The 21,945-nt window shown below is 32.0% G+C and overlaps 1 protein-coding gene across 2 annotated transcripts in view; it reads left to right on the top strand.

Annotated features, from left to right (window-relative positions):
• Positions 1–504: 504 nt before the first annotated feature.
• Positions 505–21,945, top strand: part of LOC111513771 (succinate dehydrogenase [ubiquinone] iron-sulfur subunit) — a 62,895-nt gene continuing 41,454 nt past the window's right edge. Inside the window, exons 1-4 of one of the 2 annotated variants that reach the window (XM_074176888.1) lie at positions 505–789; positions 845–988; positions 11,247–11,436; positions 15,733–15,951. In XM_074176888.1, coding sequence (XP_074032989.1) covers positions 584–789; positions 845–988; positions 11,247–11,436; positions 15,733–15,936 — 744 coding nt within the window. In that variant the 5' untranslated portion in view covers positions 505–583 and the 3' untranslated portion in view covers positions 15,937–15,951. Of the gene's footprint in view, positions 790–844; positions 989–11,246; positions 11,437–15,732; positions 15,952–21,945 lie in introns of those variants that run through there. The other variant, XM_074176883.1, reaches the window with a different exon arrangement.

Genomic DNA, 21,945 nt, shown 5'->3' with positions numbered 1-21,945 from the left:
ATGACCTTAGCGCTCTTGAAAAAAGGTTGGAAGACTTGCTTTCTGTGAGGTCTAAATATAGCTTAGCAGAATTCTATGATGATAATTTTAATTGAGTATGACTAACTGTAATTCTACGGTATTTTATTGAATTGATTCAATTAAGTTTGAATTGATTTATTTCATTTTATTGACTATGTTCTTATATCCTGAACGTTTGTATTAGGTTATTGTTATTCACATGTCTCTTTTCAGTTATCACTTACTTCCAGTGATTTTACTTTTGTGATTTCGAGAATGGAAACTTACTATGTTTTTTACCACTTTCATTTCTAACTAACGTTACTGCAGTTTCATCCTATAAGGACAATTTCAAACTTATACATTAATGTATAAGTAATCAGAACTTATTCTTCGGACAATAAAGTATATTTTGAATTGAATTGAATTGAACACCATAATCGAGCAATGTGTAATAATTATTCTGATCATAAAAGAAAATAATGTCAGTTTGATGATTGATTGTCAGTTTGATAATTCGAAATGACAAGCATGTAGTTTTTGAATTTGAAATTGTCAAGTTCATATTATTATCAGAAAAATAATGTTTTCAGCTGGGAGTTTCATGCGTAGAGTTTGCTCAGATTCTAAAATTTTGAGACTCCGGAGTTTATCCAGTAAAGTTGAAACTGACAAGAAAACAAAAACTGATAAAAAACCAAAGTTAAAGACGTTCAAAATTTATCGGTATAATCCGCAAGATAAGAATAAGAAACCTCAAATGCAATTATATACAATAGACTTGAATGAGTGAGTTTGGTCTCAGTAACACATTTTAATTAACTAGTCACGAATGATCAATTAGTTGTAGGCCCATGGTCCTTGACGCCTTGAATAAAATCAAAACTGAACAAGATTCCAGCATTTCTTACAGAAGATCCTGCAGGGAAGGTATATGTGGTTCTTGTGGTATGAATATTGATGGTGTAAATAGGCTGGCATGTTTACAGTAAGTTTTACCGAACCCATATTTTTCAGTAGGACATAAAGAACCGTTCTCCAGAGACTTATTTCAATATTAATCGTAACCTTCCGTTATTTTGAATACAGTCGAATTTTGAATAAGTAACTGATTTCTATAGAACTAAACATAGGAAATAACGATATTTATTAGTATTCCTGACACGATCGTATTCAGAAAAGGTGAGTCTTCTGTAACTCAAACAAATCAAACATTCTGGAAAAGAAAATAGACTTTATCTATTACTACGTGGTGGAAGTTTATCATGAAAAATGAAACTTTATATATTTTTCACCAGTTTTATTAGTATCTATCGTTACTGCAGTTTCGTCCTATATGGACATTTTCAAACTAATATTATGTTTCATGTATTAGTATGAAAATGTCCATACAGGGCGAAACTGTAGTAACGATAGTTACAAATAAAAGTGGTAAAAAACATAGAGAGTTTCATTTCTCATGTTACAGGGAAACCGATTACGTTATTGAAAATCTATAACGATGACGGGCATTTGCCTATTGCAAAAGTAACAGGTTTGCATAATATAATGACTTCTTTCATACAGAAAGAGTGTGTGTAGTGCAACTGTTTAAAGAAATCTGTTTAAAATCTGTTTTTCCGTTAACCAGCTGTCGCACCCCTACGAACGACAACCCTCAGAAGTCGAAACTAGTGCGAGCTAAGGACTAACGAGGTCTCACCTTTTAACGTGTGATGTGAGTATCGGCCGATTCCATCTTATTTCTTTCTTTCAAAAAATTATTTCGACATCCTACTTCAGTTCTAACTGCTGAACAACTCATATTTATTATTTCTGTCAGCAATAACTGTTTCTCAAAGTTCAAGATTTTATATTTTCATAACCCTCCTGTAACTATTTGAACTCTCATGCATCCTTCAGTTCACGAACTTTTCCAATTATTCTCTTTTTCTGTTTTGATCCCTAAATCCCTAATCTTCAACAATCTCCACAGTTTCCAACACAATGAATTGATTTTATCTGTGATTCAATTTCATCGAAATCCAATATCACATGAATTTCAACATACTTCATTCCTAAATAACTTCATTTAATCCCTTGTCATAATTGTGATAGTGAATATATAGGTGACATGTCGAGATTACTGAACGATTACAATGTATTCAATCTGTTTTTCCGTTAACCATCTGTCGCACCCCTACGAACGACAACTCTCAAAAGTCGAAACTTATGCGAGCTAAGGACTAACGAGGTCTTACCTTTCAACGTGTGATTCCTAACACGGGTTGGATAATAGCAAGTGAAAATCCATCGTTCAGACTGGAGCTTGAACCAGCGACCAACACGGCGGTCGATTTCAGTGAGTGAACAATGCATCCACGTCGAACCGACAGGCTACCGACCGATTTGATGATATTAAGTTCTTCATTGAAATTATATATTTATACTATAAAACAATATAAATTCAACTTATCAGGTTCACATATACATATTTGGATATAAATATCAAATCCATTGGCACAGGAGCATGAAGAAACATCCTCTCAGTTATCTCAAAGGTGAGATTTCTTTCCATCCTTTTCATAAAAGAGGACGTATCCTCCTCCACTCACAAGCGATTTGCATTTGTTACTACATTTGAATTCAGAATTTGAAATGAAATGAAACGCCTGTGTCAAATAGATAGAATAAGTGGTATTTAGTAAATAAGGGCGATGACATATCTCTTCAAGATCTCTCTTCATCTATGAGATCGACAGAGAAGTCAATTCTCGAATACCAAAGATAACCTCTCCACGGTTAGTTGGAAAGCCAAGCTTCGACTTCGACCGCCGACGAGATTCCTCCTCTGTCTTCCATTGCAGGGTAGCTAGTTAAAAACCAGACAGCAGTGTTTCGACCAGCCGTAGGTCTTATCAGTGGTGCTAGACAGAAACACAAATTCTTGGCTGGACTCAATGAAAATAATCTTTCCTACGAAAAATCATTAACTTCTGTACCGTCAGAAGTTCAATTTGTTCACAGTTCACTTTTAACTCCAGACCGTTTTGTTCCATCAAACCAGAGGAGGTTCTTGTTTGAAAAAATGTTTTATACAAATGTTATCAAGGTATTGCCAAAATGTGTTTCTATAATTGACGAAAGGTATCACTGAAAATTATGGCGTAGAATAAATCCAAAACAAGCACTTTTTCCAAACACCAGAACTGAATAACTCTCCACACGCATTTCATCTACTGAGTTGATGTCTACAGAAGATGAAGTGAACTGTTTGGGAAAAGTGCTTGGTTTGAATGCATAAATGACCTCGATTCATAGAAGACATACACACATTAGTGTGAGGAAGTGCAGTATCGCGCCTATATTGAGGAGTATCATGAAATTTTTCATATAAAAGTTATAAGGTTCATTTTGCCTTGCTTACTTGAGGAATATTTCGGAATATATAGAGTATTCCTCTCAAGCGGGGCAATACAATTCATAATTTTTTTAAAAGGACCCCCTGTAAATATTCTAACCGTTGAAGTAAGCAAAATGTTTTACACGGGAAGGTTTTTCCTTTTTTCGAGAATTTTGCTGCGTTGTCAAGTTATTGCTGAAAAAAGAAAATCTTTCGAAAAACAGACCATCGTAAATGCTATCATAAAAACTTTATGAATAGAATTAACATGACAAACTTCAAATATCAAAAACCTGATATTTTCAAATGAAAAATTCAGTATGCTATTCAACCATTTTGAAAAACTACTTTTTTTCTACAATTTTTGTCAATATGACTTAGCCCCTAAAATTGACAGATTTTATGAAATTTGCAATTTCATTTTATTCCTCTTCTTTGATTGAAGACTTGTTTATATTGTGGAAATTCATGTTCACTGAGGATACACTACAAAAACACACTTTTGTCTATTTTTCACGATATTTCTTTATTGTTGACTAGTTTTGGCTATTACACCATTTTCAAAACTAACTGATTACATTTAAATCTGAGTAATTTATACGTATCCTATCATAAATAATTTGGTATCTACATTTTGTATACCTGTAATATCCATGAACATAACAAAACAAAGCTTTTGTTATAATGTAATGACATGTTCATGGTACCTTGTATCAAAATTTCTACCAGTTTGGCCTGTATATATGGCAGATCAGAAAGGGGTATTGTGGAAGCCCTATGTATCATTGACCTGAATGCAGACAATTTCTGTGGAATCGGATTGAAAGAGTCAAAAAGTATTGTGCAATCTGTGAATGTGTTTTTTCGGAAAATGTTAAAGTCGAGTTTATCATTGTTTTTGGATATTTGTTTGAAGGTGATTGACAATGTTTCGTGATGAATTTCACTAGTTCGGACTTCCATTGTCTACTATATAAAATGATTTGAAATCCCTGAAACAAGTAAAAAAAGAATAATTAAAAAAGAGAATAGTTGAAAATAACAATTATATTAAGCAACAATAAACCTGAAATGCAATGATAGTGAAATAACCTACAAGTAAAAATATAATAATTGAATAAATAAAAATTAAAGGAATGCAAAAAGAAAATAATAAAAAATAAATAGCCAAATCGGTCATCTCTCACGGAATCAGTGAAGCGGAAAATGGAAAGTAGAGAAAGTGAAAGTATTTCAACGACCTATAAAATAGTCATCTCTCGGAGGAATCAGTCCAGTCATCACCCGAAGACGATTGTAGATACCAACAATCGAAACGTCGTGAACTAACGTGACTTGGAATCTCTACACTTTTTTATTTTTTATTATTTTCTTTTTGCATTCCTTTAATTTTTATTTATTCAATTATTATATTTTTACTTGTAGGTTATTTCACTATCATTGCATTTCAGGTTTATTGTTGCTTAATATAATTGTTATTTTCAACTATTCTTTTTTGATTATTATTTTTTTACTTGTTTCAGGGATTTCAAATCATTTTATATAGTAGACAATGGAAGTCCGAACTAGTGAAGTTTTTGGATATTGTCAGATCTAAAAAAATTATTCCATTGTTCTCTTCTGTCTCTACGGTGAATTTGATATTATCGTGTAGACTATTGAGGAATTTCAAGTTATGAGATATTTGTCTAGTTGAACCATCGAAGCCTACTAATATGTCATCTACATATCTAAACCAGAACACAATATGTTTATGGGAAAGAGACTTATTCAAAATTAGATTATTCTCTAAATTGTTTAGGAAGATATCAGCTAGTAACGGACTCATCGGTAATCCCATCGGTAGGTTCGAGTTTTGTATAAAAAATGTATTATTAAATTTGAAATAGTTTTGTTTTAAACACGTGTTGAACAGTTCACAGAGTTCACTGTTGACATATGGGTTAGTATTATGTCTATCTAATATGTTTTCTATCAGGGGAAGGCATTCATCTGTTGGAAAATTTGAAAACATGTTCTTGATGTTAAACGATACTAATTTAATGTTTTTGTTAATTTTTATGTTGTGGAGTTTGTTTGTCAAGTCTATAGAATTCAGTATGGTGTGAGAAGGTTTGAAATTAATGATCTTCCTGAATTTGCAATTTAGGAATTTCGACAGCTTATAATTAGGGGTATTGGTATATGAAACTACCGGTCTTGCTGGGTTACCTTCTTTGTGTAGTTTAATTAGTCCATACATCTCAGGTGGACGGGGGTTCATGCAGGTAGTCTTCTTCTTGTCCCATGCTATGGTAAATTCGAAACATAAAATAGATAAAGATATCTTAAAGATCCTTCACACATGCGAAAAAGGGAAAATGATGGATATGTTGGAATCTATGAAAGTAAACAGGTCAAAGAAAAATCCCAATTTTATTATCCTCAACGAACAACTTGATCTGAATAATAATCCTCTCCTGAACCTATAATCCCAATACCTAGATTATATCAAAAGCTTCGTTTTGTTATGTTCATGAATATTACAGGTATACAAAATTATTTATGATAGGATAGGCAATTTAGGTATAAATTACTCAGATTTAAATGTAATCAGTTAGTTTTGAAAATGATGTAATAGCCGAAACTAGTCAACAATAAAGAAATATCGTGGAAAATAGACAAAAGTGTGTTTTTGTAGTGTATTCTCATTTTATTTCTACTGAAACTGCGTGTTTATCACACTAATATTTACAAAATTCAAGAACTAACAGTTTTCCATAAGTTATGCTACGTACAAGAAGCTCACTTAATTATATCTACAGTGCTAAAATAATACTAACCGGTTGCTTGTAAACTGGTTCATGGTGCGCAAATAAATGCGTCATGCGCATTTCAGTAAGACAAGTGGTGGTTCTCTTGTGCGCCATGCGGAATGAAACTGAATTTCATTAGTTCGAATTTCCATTGTCTTATATTATACAAAAAGATTTGAAATCCCTAAAAGAACCAATACAAATGAAAAATTGAAAACAATATCTATATAAAGCAAAAAAAAAAACCCTGACGTGAAATTATAGTGGAATAAAATACAAGTAAAAAATAGAACAATAAAAAAAAAAAAATTGAGAGATTCCAAGCCAAGTAACTTCACGACGTTAGGATTATTAGTATCCACAAGCGTCTTGAATTTTTCTATCTTTCACTTGTATTTAATATCACTATAATTTCATTTCAGGGTTTTTTTGCTTGATATAATTGTTATTTTCAGCTATTGTTTTTAGTATTTCATTTGTATTGGTTCTTTTAGGAATTTCAAATCATTTCATATAATATTAGACAATGGAAGTACGAACTGATGAAAATTCATCATGAAACATGGTCAATCACCTTCAAACAAACACAATAAAACTGTTATCAAAGTGGGCTAGGAATTTGGCATTCTATGATCGATAAGTTTCAGCATAAAACGAAAATTACTGTCATAAAATTTTGTATCTATCGCTCCATGATATGAAAGATAGCATTCGAAGAATTGACCTATATGATTTTTGTACTGGGGGCAAGTGATAAAAACTGTTTATTAGCGATCAGCATTTATAATGAACGATATCCAGGAAGGCGACCACCCAGAAAAGAAGCGTTTGAAAATCTGTTTCTTCGATTTACTCGAACAGGAAATGTAGCATAATTAGAAATAACCAAAATTGCATTAACTGAAGCAACTGGAATGACTGTCCTCTTAAAAGTTACAGAAGATCCTCATATCTCACAAAGAGAAACTTATACAGTGTGACCCATTTAAAATGGAACCACCCCTGTAGAATGTGCATTTTTCAATCAATCTCAATTTTTTTTATTGAAATATTAAGCATGAAAAACTGTATCTTGACACTAACTTTCACAATTTTAGTTTCATTTCCAAGGCACTCTATGGTTTTTTTTGTTTGTCAAAAACGGCAAAAGTTTATTAGGCAATTTTTGTTTTCAAATTTGATTACACCACTGGATTCGTAGTCGTTATAAATCAAAACTTTCAAATTTTCATTAAAAAATATTTGTTAACAACGAAGTTACAACAACTTCAATTTTGGAAACAAAGTATTTGTTTGTAATTTTTATTCAGATTATAGACATATTTGAGATCTGACAACACTGTCATCACCAAGTAGAACACCAGTGAAGTTGTACAGTGAAAATCCGAAGTCAACAGCTCAATGCGTTCTACAGTTATAACTCCTGAAAATATGGTAATGTGAGAGATTTGTGGTGCAAGCGTTTTGTAATAAAAATCTGACTACGCCACTGGATTTGTGGATAATATTCCCTTAAAATCATTCATTTGAGTGTAGGTTACGAGAAGTGTATTCTAGAATAACAGAAAATTAAAAATTCATTTTCAAGTTATGCAGTACTTAGTACATTCTTCCGCATAGCCGCTAAAATCAAATTGATTTAAAGCACGGAAATCATTTATTCAATAATAAAACAGAGAGCAGAACAAAAATTGTTCCCTGTAAATTCTTCATAACTCAGCTAAAACAATCTTTTAGAGGAGATATCAATAATTTGAGGAAGCTGAACTCATTATGCAAAGGTTTTATAATAAATCAACAGTAGGCTGTGATTTTGACAGTTAATCATAAATAAAATAATAGTTGTTAGTTACGTGCATTTAATAATGGCTTTGCAATTATCATTAGAAGAAAGAATTGAAATTGTGAGAATTTCTGGGGACAATTATCATAGTGAAAGAGAAGCAGCTAGGATATTTAATCACAGACATCCAAATCGACTTCCCATTGACAGAAGCACCGTCAGTAAAATTAACAAAACATTTAAAGAAACCGGTGCAGTCAGCAAACATATTTTAAAAAATAATCACCGAAGAAGAAATTTAAACGAAGGTGCTGTTTTAGATTATTTTAGAAACCACCCAAACAGAAGTTTACGAGTCGCCAGTTTGGATTTAAACTTACCGAGAGAGACTATTCGACGATGTCTTAAACAAAACAAAATGAGAGCATTCAAACCTAAATTTCTTCACTCTTTAAAGGCAGGTGATGAAGTGAAACGTTTGGAATTTTGTTTGTGGGCACAAGGCGAGTACCTGAATACAAGAAATTTTTTAAACTGCATAATGTTTAGTGATGAAGCTTCTTTCAGCACCAATGGGGAAGTTTCATCGCAAAATGCTCGGTATTGGGCTACGGAAAATCCGCACTGGATCATAAATTGTAAAAGTCAATATTCCGAAAAAGTTAACGTTTGGTGTGGTATAGTACAAAATAGAATAATAGGTCCATATTTTTTTGATGGAAACATAAACGGACAAAATTTTTTGGAATTTCTAAATAACCAATTATCGGACGAAATAGATGAAATGCCTCTTGCGGAACAAGTAAATTTATATTTTCAGCTCGACGGCTGTTCCGTGCACAATTCGAGGATTGTTAAAGAGTGGCTAAATAACCAGTTTCCAAATCATTGGATAGGACGAGGTAGTGACTTAATTGAATGGCCACCTAGATCGCCTGATCTAACAATATTAGACTTTTTTCTGTGGGGTATTCTGACACAAAAAGTATACAGAACAAGACCAACGAATCGAGCTGAACTCATGCAAAGGATACGACAAGCTTGTGCCGAAATTACAGTTCAACAAATAAGAAATAGTGTAAACAATATTCGGAAGAGATACGATAAATGTATTGAACTTAATGGAGGTTTGGTAGAAGCCACAAAAATTTGAATGTTTAGTTTTAAATCAATGTTTATTTTAGTATCAGTTTTTTCTTAATGGCAATTAATTGTTGAATAAATACTTTGAAACTTGTTTGTATACATTTTGTTTTCATCAGCTATAAAAGAAGGTAGAGTAAGTTCAGAATCTCATAAAATGTGATTTTCCAGGTGCGCTGTTACAAAAGTACTATTATTTATTATTGGGAAACTTCCAAAAAGCTTACAAGCATGACCATTAATACTTTAAGATTCTATCAAGATTTGGTAAAAGCGCAATTGGGAGATCCCATGACATGAGATTCTGAACTTGGTCTACTACTGCGTAACTTGAAAATGAACTTTTAATTTTCTGTTATTCAATTATTCAATTTTTATTTTAATTTTCACTTCTCGTAACCTACACTCAAATGAATGATTTTAAGGGAATATTATCCACAAATCCAGTGGCGTAGTCAGATTTTTATTACAAAACGCTTGCACCACAAATCTCTCACATTACCATATTTTCAGGAGTTATAACTGTAGAACGCATTGAGCTGTTGACTTCGGATTTTCACTGTACAAATTCACTGGTGTTCTACTTGGTGATGACAGTGTTGTCAGATCTCAAATATGTCTATAATCTGAATAAAAATTACAAACAAATACTTTGTTTCCAAAATTGAAGTTGTTGTAACTTCGTTGTTAACAAATATTTTTTAATGAAAATTTGACAGTTTTGATTTATAACGACTACGAATCCAGTGGTGTAGTCAAATTTGAAAACAAAAATTGCCTAATAAACTTTTGCCGTTTTTGACAAACAAAAAAAACCATAGAGTGCCTTGGAAATGAAACTAAAATTGTGAAAGTTAGTGTCAAGATACAGTTTTTCATGCTCAATATTTCAATAAAAAAAATTGAGATTGATTGAAAAATGTACATTCTACAGGGGTGGTTCCATTTTAAATGGGTCACACTGTATAAGCCGAACTGTTATACAGAGAACTTTGAAAAAGAATAATTTTATATTCAACGTAAGTCATTTTTTTGTGGAGGAAAATCAGTTTTTAATCGACCTTTTCATATTTCAAAACTCCTTTGACATCTGTCGAAGAAGTAAAGAAATAAATAATCAAAAAGGAATAACTGCCAATACATTAGAATTTTTTTTGTTCATTTCTGAAGACGGAGGCAGATTTTGGCTTCCGAAACGTTAAGATAAGTATTGTATCACCGGAACTAGCCGGTGGTCACTTTGGGCAGTTGTTATAAATTTCGAATTTTTTTTTGTTACCGTTTCAATTAATTACTCTCATGAATTGAAAAAAGTGTTTCCCGATTACCAGCTGCCGTTCCCTTATGAACGGGCAGCCCTCAGAAGTCGAAACTTGTGCGAGCCAAGGATTAACGAGGTCTTAAGTTTGAACATGCGAATTCCAGCCCTTTCTCTCAGAAAAAATATTCTGCAGTTGCTAGGATTTGAACCCACACGACCGACAGAATGATTGAAAAGCGATGCTTCTAACTATTCGGGTACCTGGTCCTAAATACTTCAACGAAAACGTGTTTTCCAGACTTTTCCCAACCAATTTTCAGTTTTGAGTTTGACATTGCGATTATTTTAATTTCCAGTAACAGTAACTAAGTGTCAGAATCCTAGCTGGCCTATATGTAAATGGAAAGACAATTTTTGACAAATTGAAAGTTGAATTATAAATTTCTCAAAAAGTGTCAATTGTAGGACTATTTCATCTCATCCAAATTTGTGGAAATGAAATAGTTCTAAAAAATGGTGACAAAACATACTGGGTGTTTGATTAAAAAAACAAGTTCACGACATTCGAAGTTTATCAACTCAACCAATTAACTTCGTTTAAAGAAAATGATGATTGCACCGCTTCAAAGTAACACTCTGTATATTCCCAAAAATTTTCAGTAAGTGAACCATATAAATTTTATCTGAAACATTTTATCATACTCCTAAATAAAGGCGAGATACTGTTCTTCTTCACACCAATGGGCCACCCTGTATGTTGATTCCCTGGAAATTTTATAGGAAATGTATGAGAAATGAATAGTTTGTATCTGACAAACATATTTTCTCGAACGTTATATTAAATTTCTGCCATCTGAATATTCATCATGACTGTTATTTCAGCAAAATAAAACCACGAGGGACAACGAAAATATATCCGCTTCCACATATGTACGTTATCAAAGATCTAGTCGTAGATTTCAACAAATTTCTTGAACAGCACAGAAGAATAAAGCCTTATCTCATTCGAGATGAACTGACAGATATTGGAAAAGAACAATTGGTTCAGAGTGTCAAAGACAGGGATAATCTGGTGAGTGAATTTAAACAAATTATTTATAGAATTTCAAACAAAAGTATTATTTCAATATGAAAATAATATCATTCAATATAAAACACTTAGAGTTACACTGAAGTCCTCCTTCAGAACAATAATAGCAGGAAATAAAGTTTTTGGCTTTCTACTACTCCATCTTTCTTTCCCAAAAATTAATCACTCCTAAAAATATAACCCCTTCAATTCAAATAATAGCAGATTATTAATAAAAAGTAATGAACTTTTTTGTTCTCATTAATTTCAACTTCGAAAACTATACCTACACTATGGTTTATCTGTTGAAAAACCTAGATACCGTTTGAGAACTTTTCGTAAAAAAATCAGTATCTCCTGCTCTTCTTTTGAGTTTCCTAACCTTCCACAATCTGATAGATGAACAAAGCTGGAAGAGAATCAGTTTGTTGAAGTGTGATGAAGGGCAAACCGAAAAATTTATTGCGGTATATAAACTATTGAAGAGTCCAATTAGTCAGAATTTCAACTCAGAATTATTTACTGAACTTTTTCGAAGATGGTTCACCTTTCGGAAATTGATTCCTTTCTCTTTCTGAACCTGAAACTACACTGGTGAAAATGACTCGATTGGAAATAGTTACATTGCTTTTAACATTGGCCATGCATTGGTGAAACTCAAGAATCTCCAAAATGTGTAAAGAGAATAAAGAGAAGACAGATTTTACTGCATCGGGGATAACATAGCATATTTGAAAATCAACGGATAATCGCACAATACTGAAATATAAATTATTACCAGAAAACCTCACAAAATAATGAGAAAACTCAAAAAATTCGCTAATTTTTTTTTATTCTCAACAAGTGTTGAATAGTAGGGATCGTCAGACCCTATCTTGAGATATGTCATAATTGAAATGATGGGAATGATCCTATTAACGATGATGGATTTGTTCATTTGCACTTTGTTATATTCTTTCAGTGATGAAGCACTTCATCACTTCAAAAGCCCTTTCATGAGAATCAGTAGCATCAGGTTTTTTGAGTAGGTGCTTTCATGATTCGAGCTCTGACTGAATCAACAAAAACAGCAATATTCGTGGGAAACTTTTCAAGGAATCAATTGAAAAGTGAACTCTACACAAAGACAAGTAAATCATGCATAGAAGTCAGTTCCAGACATAAACTGAAAGAAAATGCCCCTTCGAAACAACAACTTTCCCATTCAGTTTGTGATCCAAACATTCGTTATGGAATTGAATCAGATATCATTCAGAGGATTGTTACACAGCATAGTACATTTTTTGTATGGAGATGTAGAAGTACAAAGCCAAAACTTTCTTTTCCAAAAATCTATTTCTCCTGAAAATATACCTCTTTTCAAACTGAACGAAAGATTCATAGCTGGCATTGAATTAAACGAGCCAATGAATGTCATTGAGTTGTATCATCATGACATGACAAGACTCAAGTCATTCGTTACATATGAAGTCATAATGTTTTGAATGAAATGAGTGCTTCATTTTGTGATGTTACCTAGATAAGTCTCTGAGGATACACTATAAAAACACAATTTTGTCTATTTTCCACGATAGTTCTATATTTGTTGACTAGTTTCGGTCATTACAACATTTTGAAAATGGAAAATTTGGAAAATGCTAGATAAGTGCTGATGTGGCAATGAGACAAGTGTCTTATTGCGAAACATTGATGTCCGCCATTGAGGATGACAGTGTTCAATTCTTCCATATATTTCATTTATTTATTCTTTCATATGTTGTCTAGCGATGATTCAATTCCATAACGAATGTTCGGAGGAAAATCTGAATTAGAAAAAGTTGTGTTTAATTCAATACTCATGATGTGCTGTTTGGAACCTTTGGTGTAGTAATGAATATTACCAATGATCACCAAGTGATCATCTTCAAGAGGATATTTTATCTTCTTTTTGAAGATGATCACTTGCTGATCGAAACAAGTGTCGAGGTGTTAAAAATAACGATTTGGTGTTGGGAAAAAACCCCTGTAATATTTATAATTCAATGTTCCTATGAAAAAAGTTGTTTCAAAATTACTTTTTCTTTCGTGTGATGCAATGTTTATATGAGAGTAGTCGTTTTGAGGAGATTTTTTTTAAATTTTGTGGCTGAAAGTTCATTTTTGAAATTATTTGCTTTCTTCCTTTCTTTGGATGATCCCCGCATTTTTTGTAAGAAGATGGAGAAGTAGGAATCTGAAACCTACCTAAAAAAATTATTCTTTCCTGAAGTTATACCCCTTTCAATTTGAATCTACATCAAACTTCTCTATCTTCGTACCAAAAAAATATGGGAATCTTTCAAAGAAAGGGGAAAGCAAGAGAATTCGCACAAAACCTTCATTACCCAATCAACATTAATCTCTTCTGAGAATATTCCCTTCCCAGTAGTATTTTTTTTCGAAATATTGTTGATATGATTCTATGAATTGATATGAATGTTTTCATTCATTTATAAACCAATTGAAAAAAGTCAAACACTGAATGTTTAGTGAATCTAGCCACAATATAAAAGTGGGAATCTTACCTAAATTGGTTGAGCTAATTTTGAGATTAGCAAATATAGGTTATGGATCATCAACAATAGTTTTTCTCAAACACATTCTATATACATACAATAACCAGTTGCTCAGTTCTTGAATTCATTTCTTAATTTGGAATTATTAACAGGGAAAAGTATAGATTCGATATTGGTGATCGATAACTTCGTCAATAAAAATTCTAAATTATTTCTTAATATATTTTGTCTCCCAGTATTTCTCGCCTTGAAGAATATTTTGTGATGCTTGTGTTTTGTCCCTAAAAAAATTATGCCTACCTGGTTATACTTCCTCAACTCACGTTTCATAACGAACAAAAATGAAAATAACAAAAACCAGCTGGATATTATTCCGATACGAATAAATTTATATGAAAGCAGCCTTCATTTCATTTTAGTTACAGCATTTTTTATTTATTTCCTTTTGAAGCATATATCAAGTACGAACTCTTCTAAACTAAGAATGTTCTTTACTGAATGTTGTAACAATTATATTCAATATCGATTTCAAAGACAGCTCTAGTGAAATACAATAATATTGCGGTTTATATTACGCCAAATATTAAATTTTGATTCTACACAGGGCACATGAATATTATTATCAAAGATGCATTGGAAAAATGTTGGTAAAATTCATTATATTTGACCATCGGGTCTTTTTGTTCATTATATTTCGAAATTAGTTTCTGTTTCGGTGATTATATGAAAGAACATCAATATACAAAAATGAGCTCTGTACTCTTCAATATATTCCTAGCAGAAACTCTACATGTATAGGAATCACGAGTTGAAAGGTGAGAACTTGTTAATACTCAGTTCGCACAATTGTGAGATTCTCACTAAACAGTTTTACAAAAACGCAACACGTGTTTCGCCATACGATGGCTTCTCCGGGCGTGTCTTTACGCTGTAAAGCATAGAAAAATTATGGGACCAAAATGGTATGAAATTATTTTCATCGGATTGATATCCAGCTGATTTTTGTTCTTTCTTTGTTTTTGTCCTTTATGAAACGTGAGTTGAAAAAGTATAATCAGGTCGTCATATATTATTCGTAGGGCACAATTGTGAGATTCTCACTAAACAGTTTTACAAAAACGCAACACGTGTTCCGCCATATGATGGCTTCTCCGGGCGTGTCTTTACTCTGTAAAGCATAGAAAAATTATGGGACCAAAATGGGATGAAATTATTTTCATCGGATTGATATCCAGCTGATTTTTGTTCTTTCTTTGTTTTTGTTCTTTATGAAACGTGAGTTAAAAAAGTATAGTCAGGTCGTCATATATTATTTGTAGGGAATACTGAGAGATGGAATATATCAAGATCTTCAGATGATGTGGTGCTGCAGGTTTTTCCGGGTTTTCCTGCAGCTGAAAAAGCAAATGCGCCACTGGAATCAATGAAGTCGCCCCGGAGCGCCAATCAATTTTTATTGTTGTTTTTATTTTTATCATTGTTTTAGTAAATGTTCAATCAATAGAATATTATGAAACAATTTAGAATTTTCATTGAAGAAGTCATCGATCTCCAATGTGGAATTCTGCCATTGGAATTCTATGGAGTTGTCGACACTGTTAATCATGATAATTTTTTTAACAAATTGCTCAAGTGATAGAAAGCAATATCTGTTTTTGGAAAATAAGAGTAGCTCTTGAAAACAGTTGTTTGTAGAGTACCGCAGAGATCTTTATTAGGATCTTCACTCTTTCTCATTTATATAAATTCCATTTCTGAATTACAGCTTTCTGAAAAACTGGAACTATTTGCTGATGATACAACTTTGATCTATTGTAGACAAGATTCACAACCAATACACCACCAAATGGAAGCCGATTCGAAACAAATAGATATTTCGCTCAATATACACAAAATAACTTTGTATTTTGAAAAATCGTTATTTATGTTTATTGATAAAAAGTCATGTAAGGCAACACCTTCCAAATAGTCCTGGTACAGGTTTTAGTTTCACATATAGATGGAACTCTTTCCTGGAATATTCAGATCGATATCATTCAGAAAAAGCTAGCTCGAATCATTGGGATTCTTCATAAAATGATAATGATAATGATGATGTATAATACACAACATGTGATGAACTGTTTGGAACCTTTGATGTAGTAATGAATATCACTGGAGTTTTTTCCCAACACCAAATCGTTATTTCAACACCTCGACACGTGTTTCGATCACCAAGTGATCATCTTCAAGAGAAAGATTGAACCAATCATACTTATAAAGCTATCCTCATTTATACCAAACAGTTATATAGGTATACCATACATAGATTCAGGTATCTACCTGTTCTAGGAACCTGTGTCTTAAGTGTCTTGTATTAATTTTACAATTTGCCTTATCTACTTGACTTAAATTAATTTTACAATGTGTCCTTATGTAATAGTCAAGTAAATCTAATAACTGAAATATTCGAAGCTATATAAAATTAATTTCACAATATTGCCACATTGTAAAATTAATTTAAGACAAGTAGATAGGACAATATTTTGAAAGTGATTTTATATAGCTTATAATATTCAAATCATTAGATTTACTCAACTTTTACATAAGGACACATTGTAAAATTAATTTAAGACTAGTAGATAAGGATAAGTAGATAAGGAAAAGTCATATAGCTTAGAATATTTGAATTATTAAATTCACTTGACTACTACATAGGGACACAGTAAAATTGATTTAAGACACTTAAGATGCAGGTACCTAGAACAGGAAGATAACTGTATCTTTGTATGATATACCTGTATACCTGAATGGTATAAATAAGGATAGCTTTGTAAGTATGATTAGTTTAATCTTCCTCTTGAAGATAATCACTTGGCGATCGAAACACGTATCGAGGTGTTGAAATAACGATTTGGTGTTGGGGAAAAACTCCAGTAATATTCAACACACAACATAATAATAATTATAATAGTTGAGTAAAGCTAAATGACGATAAGTGCAAGATCACTTGCTTCGTATAACAGAAACAATACAATTTCAAGAATTCATCAAAACACATATATAATATATAGATATGAATTTAAACCTATAACATTAATGATAGTGAAAAGGATATTTGAGGGTTCGAAATATAACTATCATAAGTAGCAATTTCAGTTACACAACGTATAATATAATATAAATAGAAGTAAAATTTTTAAATAAATGGGAAGAATAATACATACATATATACTAGTGAAAGGAAATGGCACTATAATTGGAACACAATAAAATATATAATATAAATAAAACGATGTAGTTTGTGATTTCCTAATTGAAATGATAGTATCTAATGATGTACATTGAATTCAAGTATTTTTTCTGCTAACAAAATTGAAATCTACTATCATAGGTTGACAAAAAATGAATAGTCTTAATTATTTTTCAAACAAGAGAATCATTCGGAAAGTACGAATCTCCTCAAGAATAGTATTATACTGTTTCGGAGCCAGGTAAGTATAAGAGTGATGGAAAATTGATTTTTGTGTCTGAGGAATAACATGATCATTTTTCTGCGGGTGTTGTGCAAGTGAGTCGGTAGAGCGAAGTTTCTGTTCTTATGGTGATAGATGATAATATTATAATAAAAGAGCTGGCGAATATAGCAAACTTTTGCTGCGTTGAACAGAGTTTCAGTTGAATAATAAGGCGGTTTAGACAATATTAATTTCAGGAACGTGTTTTGGAGCACCTCAAACGGACAGAGGTGCGTATGGTAGCTTTCTCCCCAACAAGCAATTCCGTAGCTCAGGTGACTCGCTACAAGTATGTGGTACAAAACTTTGAGGTTAGAATTCGTTAACATTTTTACCAAAAATTTAAATTTAAAAAGTATGCAACGCAACTTATTACAAATATACTGAGTATGAGCATCCCATTTAATATTACTCCTAAGTATTTCACTTCAGATTCGAAAAGTATTACATATTGATCAATTTTCAGTTGTTAAAAACAAGGTTTGCTGGAATTATTTCAACTGAAAGGTATATAGTGAGTTTTCTCTAGGTACACTGTCAATGATTGATGTTCGAGCCGATTTTTAATCAAAACCAGATCAGATTTAATTACATGTTCCAGTTGCTCCCAGCTATCTGCTGTATCAATTGTGTCATCTGCGAAGTCCAATATTTTACCTCTGCTCCTGATGGAATATAGTCCATTAACATATATGTTGAATAAAATTGTCCCCAGAACTGTGCATTGGGGGACTCCCATGACAGTTTCTTGTATGTCACTCGAAATGTCATCGATTTTTACACATTAAAGTCTATTGGCGAGATGGCTCTTGAACAAGTCCAGAGAATCACTGTTATGTTCTGTAATGGATATGATAAACTCAAAACACAGAATACATTGAATAATAACTCAGTGATGGTTAAATAAACCCAGGATTGAGACTTACCCCTTTCTCGTTTTTTGCTGTTGGATCCAACTGCTTCAGGGAAACTATTATGGCAAAGTAGGAATGGATCAAGGAGTTTTAGGAGAAGCAGTGTTGAAGAAAACTTATTTCAACAAAAGAACAATGCACACATTAGTCTATACTATACAATAGAATCACCAGCGCGTATCTTATTTCTTTTCCGATCCAGTCGTTCCGAATATTTCTAATTTCAAAACTAAACTACTCAACTAAGTAAATTTATTCTATCAAAACCGAGAGCGGTGTTGCCGAAAACTTAAATTAATTTTCCTTAAATATAAACATGCCAAAACAATCACCTTTTATACCAATATGTTATAGTGTTTTCAGTAATAGGTTGTAGTCAACTGGGTCGAATGCTTTTGACAAGTCAATGAAAACGCATAGGCACGGTTTATCGTCATCAAGAGATGATTATATTTCTGAAGTAAGAGCTAAGATTGCGCCTTGGGTAGATAATTGTTCACGAAACCCAAATTGATGGTCAGATATAATATTATATTTTGAGAACATACGATGTTAGCGTTTTTTTTTTGTCTATTCGAATACTTTGTTCAGGTGTGAAGTGAATGATATGGGTCAGTAGTTAATAATGTCTGAAACTTTCAATTCAACTTCCAGTAGTTTAGTGAGCTCGTTGCAAATGAATTCACATGAATTCACCCAAAGACAAAATGAGGAACTATATCTCTTTGAAGCATTTGAAGCTAATTTACTTCTCACCCATTCATTCAAAATTACAGTTATCGATTAGTATATGCATAACTGCTTCAAATTCAACTTTGACCATTAAGAACTTTATAGAATAGAGCTGTTGAATGTTTTATTCATCTACATTTATTAGAACCAACTGAAAATCTATATAAACCAAAGCTTTAACTTGATATCGATTATATTTATAAATCAAAAGTATGTACCTACTTTTCTGCGGTCCGTTATAAAAAATGAAAAACATCTTAATATGAAATTTATAGAACATAGAAAACAAAACTGCTCAATAATCTGTTACAAAAAATCCCAAATCTGCATTTTCCAGAAAACCTATATTTTACAAAGAAATAATTACAAATAGTGCAATTTTCCAACACAAAAAATTCAAATTATCCTCAGGAACTATTTGTTTCATTGATTAACGTAATACTATTTGTTTGTTATTTTTGATATTAATTAGACCAATTCTGAAATATCTCCATTTAAAGTTATATATTTATGTATGAATACTTCTTATATAAATAATTCCTTGTATAAACCAATGTAGTTTCTTGGGAATAAATGAATGAATATAAAAAAAATCAAATCTTCACTTCCTAGATAGTTCTGTGGAAATTAATCGTATCTAGTTACCGTTGCTAAAAGAGGTTGAACATTCAAACCTAAACTCAATTCTTAGGAAACAACATGTATGTGTCTCAAATGAAATTAGTTGTGAAACTTCTATAACTTTTATCATGAATAGAAAAATCAATTGGATCTTTTGTCTTCCCAAACAAGTATTCATTTTATAGAATTATTTATTTGTTAATATTACTGATGGCTCACCTCCCAATTCAACTTCTGATAATGTTGAGATTTCTTCAGGATAATAGATTTCTTTTATAGCATGTGAAATGTTTTTTCAATTTTTCATTTAAGAAAACAAATTTTCAGGGTGTTGATAGGTTTCAGGTTGATGTATCTTCTCTCAGTCAAAATAATTTGAATGATTTCTCCATCACTTTTGTGATCAACACCTTTGATTGATTATGATGCACTCTTTGGAACCTTTGGTGTAGTAATGAATATTACTGGAGTTTTTCCCAACACCAAATCGTTATTTTCAACACCTCGAAACGTGTTTCGATCATCTTCAAGAGGAAGATTGAACTGGAAACTTCGCGAAGCTAACGCTATTTATGCTCTACAGATATATCATAAAGGTATATACCATTCAGGTCTACCACACATACAGGTATACCACACCTAAATTTATTTTACAATTTGCCTTATCTATTATTTTACAATATGTCCTTATGTAATGCTATATATAAAATAAATTTCAGCTTTATAAAAAATGAATTTCACAATATTGTCTATCTAATTTTTTGTTTATGTTTTCTTATGTAGTAATCAGTAAATCCAATAATATTATTTCAACAAGCTATATGATTAGTTCAATGATTTCTCATCATCCATTACTTCCATCATTTTTTTCACATTTCTTTCAAAACAATCAAGATTTTTTTGGTTTTATATTTTGAATTTTCAATGATCATTGAATACAAAATCAATTGATTTTCAATAATTTTTGAATGACTGGAATCGAGGTACACAGGGTGTGCAGCGTTAAAAAAAACGGGGCTGATTACGTGAAAAAACATGGCGGCTGCTTGTCGAAAAATCATACAGGGTGTTGTTTCAAAACACATCAATCGAATGCCCTACAGGGCTCGCACCGCATGGTTGCGAGCATTAAGAAAGAAATGACTGCAATTGATGTATACAGGGTGTGCAGCGTTTTAGAAAAAAAACATGCCTGATAACCTAAAAGAAAAAACATGGCTGCCTTTGTCATTTTTCAGTTGTCAGGTGGAAAATGGGGGGTGGAGGATATCAAAGAAAACACGCGAAAGTATGTTAATGTCATTGACCAGTTGAAATAATCAGTGATAAAATGGTATCTGAAGAATATAGACGAAAAGTTGTAGAGTTTTGGGAACGTCTTCATTAATTACAGAAAGATAATTAATTTTTCTAAAAAGAGGAAATTGTTTTGAAGCAGTTGGATAATTCAGATAATCAAGATAGAGTGCTTGATCGAAAAGTACCTCAAACGAGATATTCATCGCGATGAATTCAACCTCACAGTGTAGATAATGTCAGCGTCAATGCTGGAAATGGATTCTGTGCTTTCAACTGCAATGATGAATAACGTTTTGTACGTAAATGTACCAATAGGTGTGAAATTCATGACAATTTCTGTGAAGACCAATAATTTCGATCATGGATGCAATAGAACACAATGAAAATTGATTGGTTCATTGACAACCAGTTAGCAGTTTCTGTAGGCGGAGTTCCAAGTAATACCCTTTTCAAATATAAACTCAGGCTGATACTCCAAGGTTTTTGAGAAGTAGATACAAAAACTGTTGAATTTATTCCAGAACATGCAAAGCTAAATGAGTCATAAATGGAATTTGACCCTTATAGAATTCTCATCATAGTATCTACGATATTAGAATTTGATTCAATCAGAGTTGTACTATAAATAATTATGGAATTTAATGAGGAATGGATAAATTGGTTGGAATAGTGAATAATCGAATATTCGAATTTTGTGTTTTATTTCAAGTCGATAAAAATATATGAAACAGGCATGCATAATTATTGCTATCACGTATTATCGATAAAGTCAAAAACGGGAAAATGAATATGTGATAAGCAAATTGGCATTGATTCGAGGAGGAAATATGATGAGGGGCAGATTATATACCAACGATTATTGTGTTATATGCATGAAAACGATTGTTTATTGTGAAAATTCATACTAAAAATTCT

Source organism: Leptinotarsa decemlineata, unplaced genomic scaffold, assembly GCF_025532065.1.
Source record: "Leptinotarsa decemlineata unplaced genomic scaffold, Ldec_3_MD MMD2_P_RNA_scaffold_14, whole genome shotgun sequence".
NCBI lineage: Eukaryota > Metazoa > Arthropoda > Insecta > Coleoptera > Chrysomelidae > Leptinotarsa > Leptinotarsa decemlineata.
Note: the sequence above shows the minus strand (reverse complement) of the source record. Positions and strands in the feature narration are given on the sequence as shown.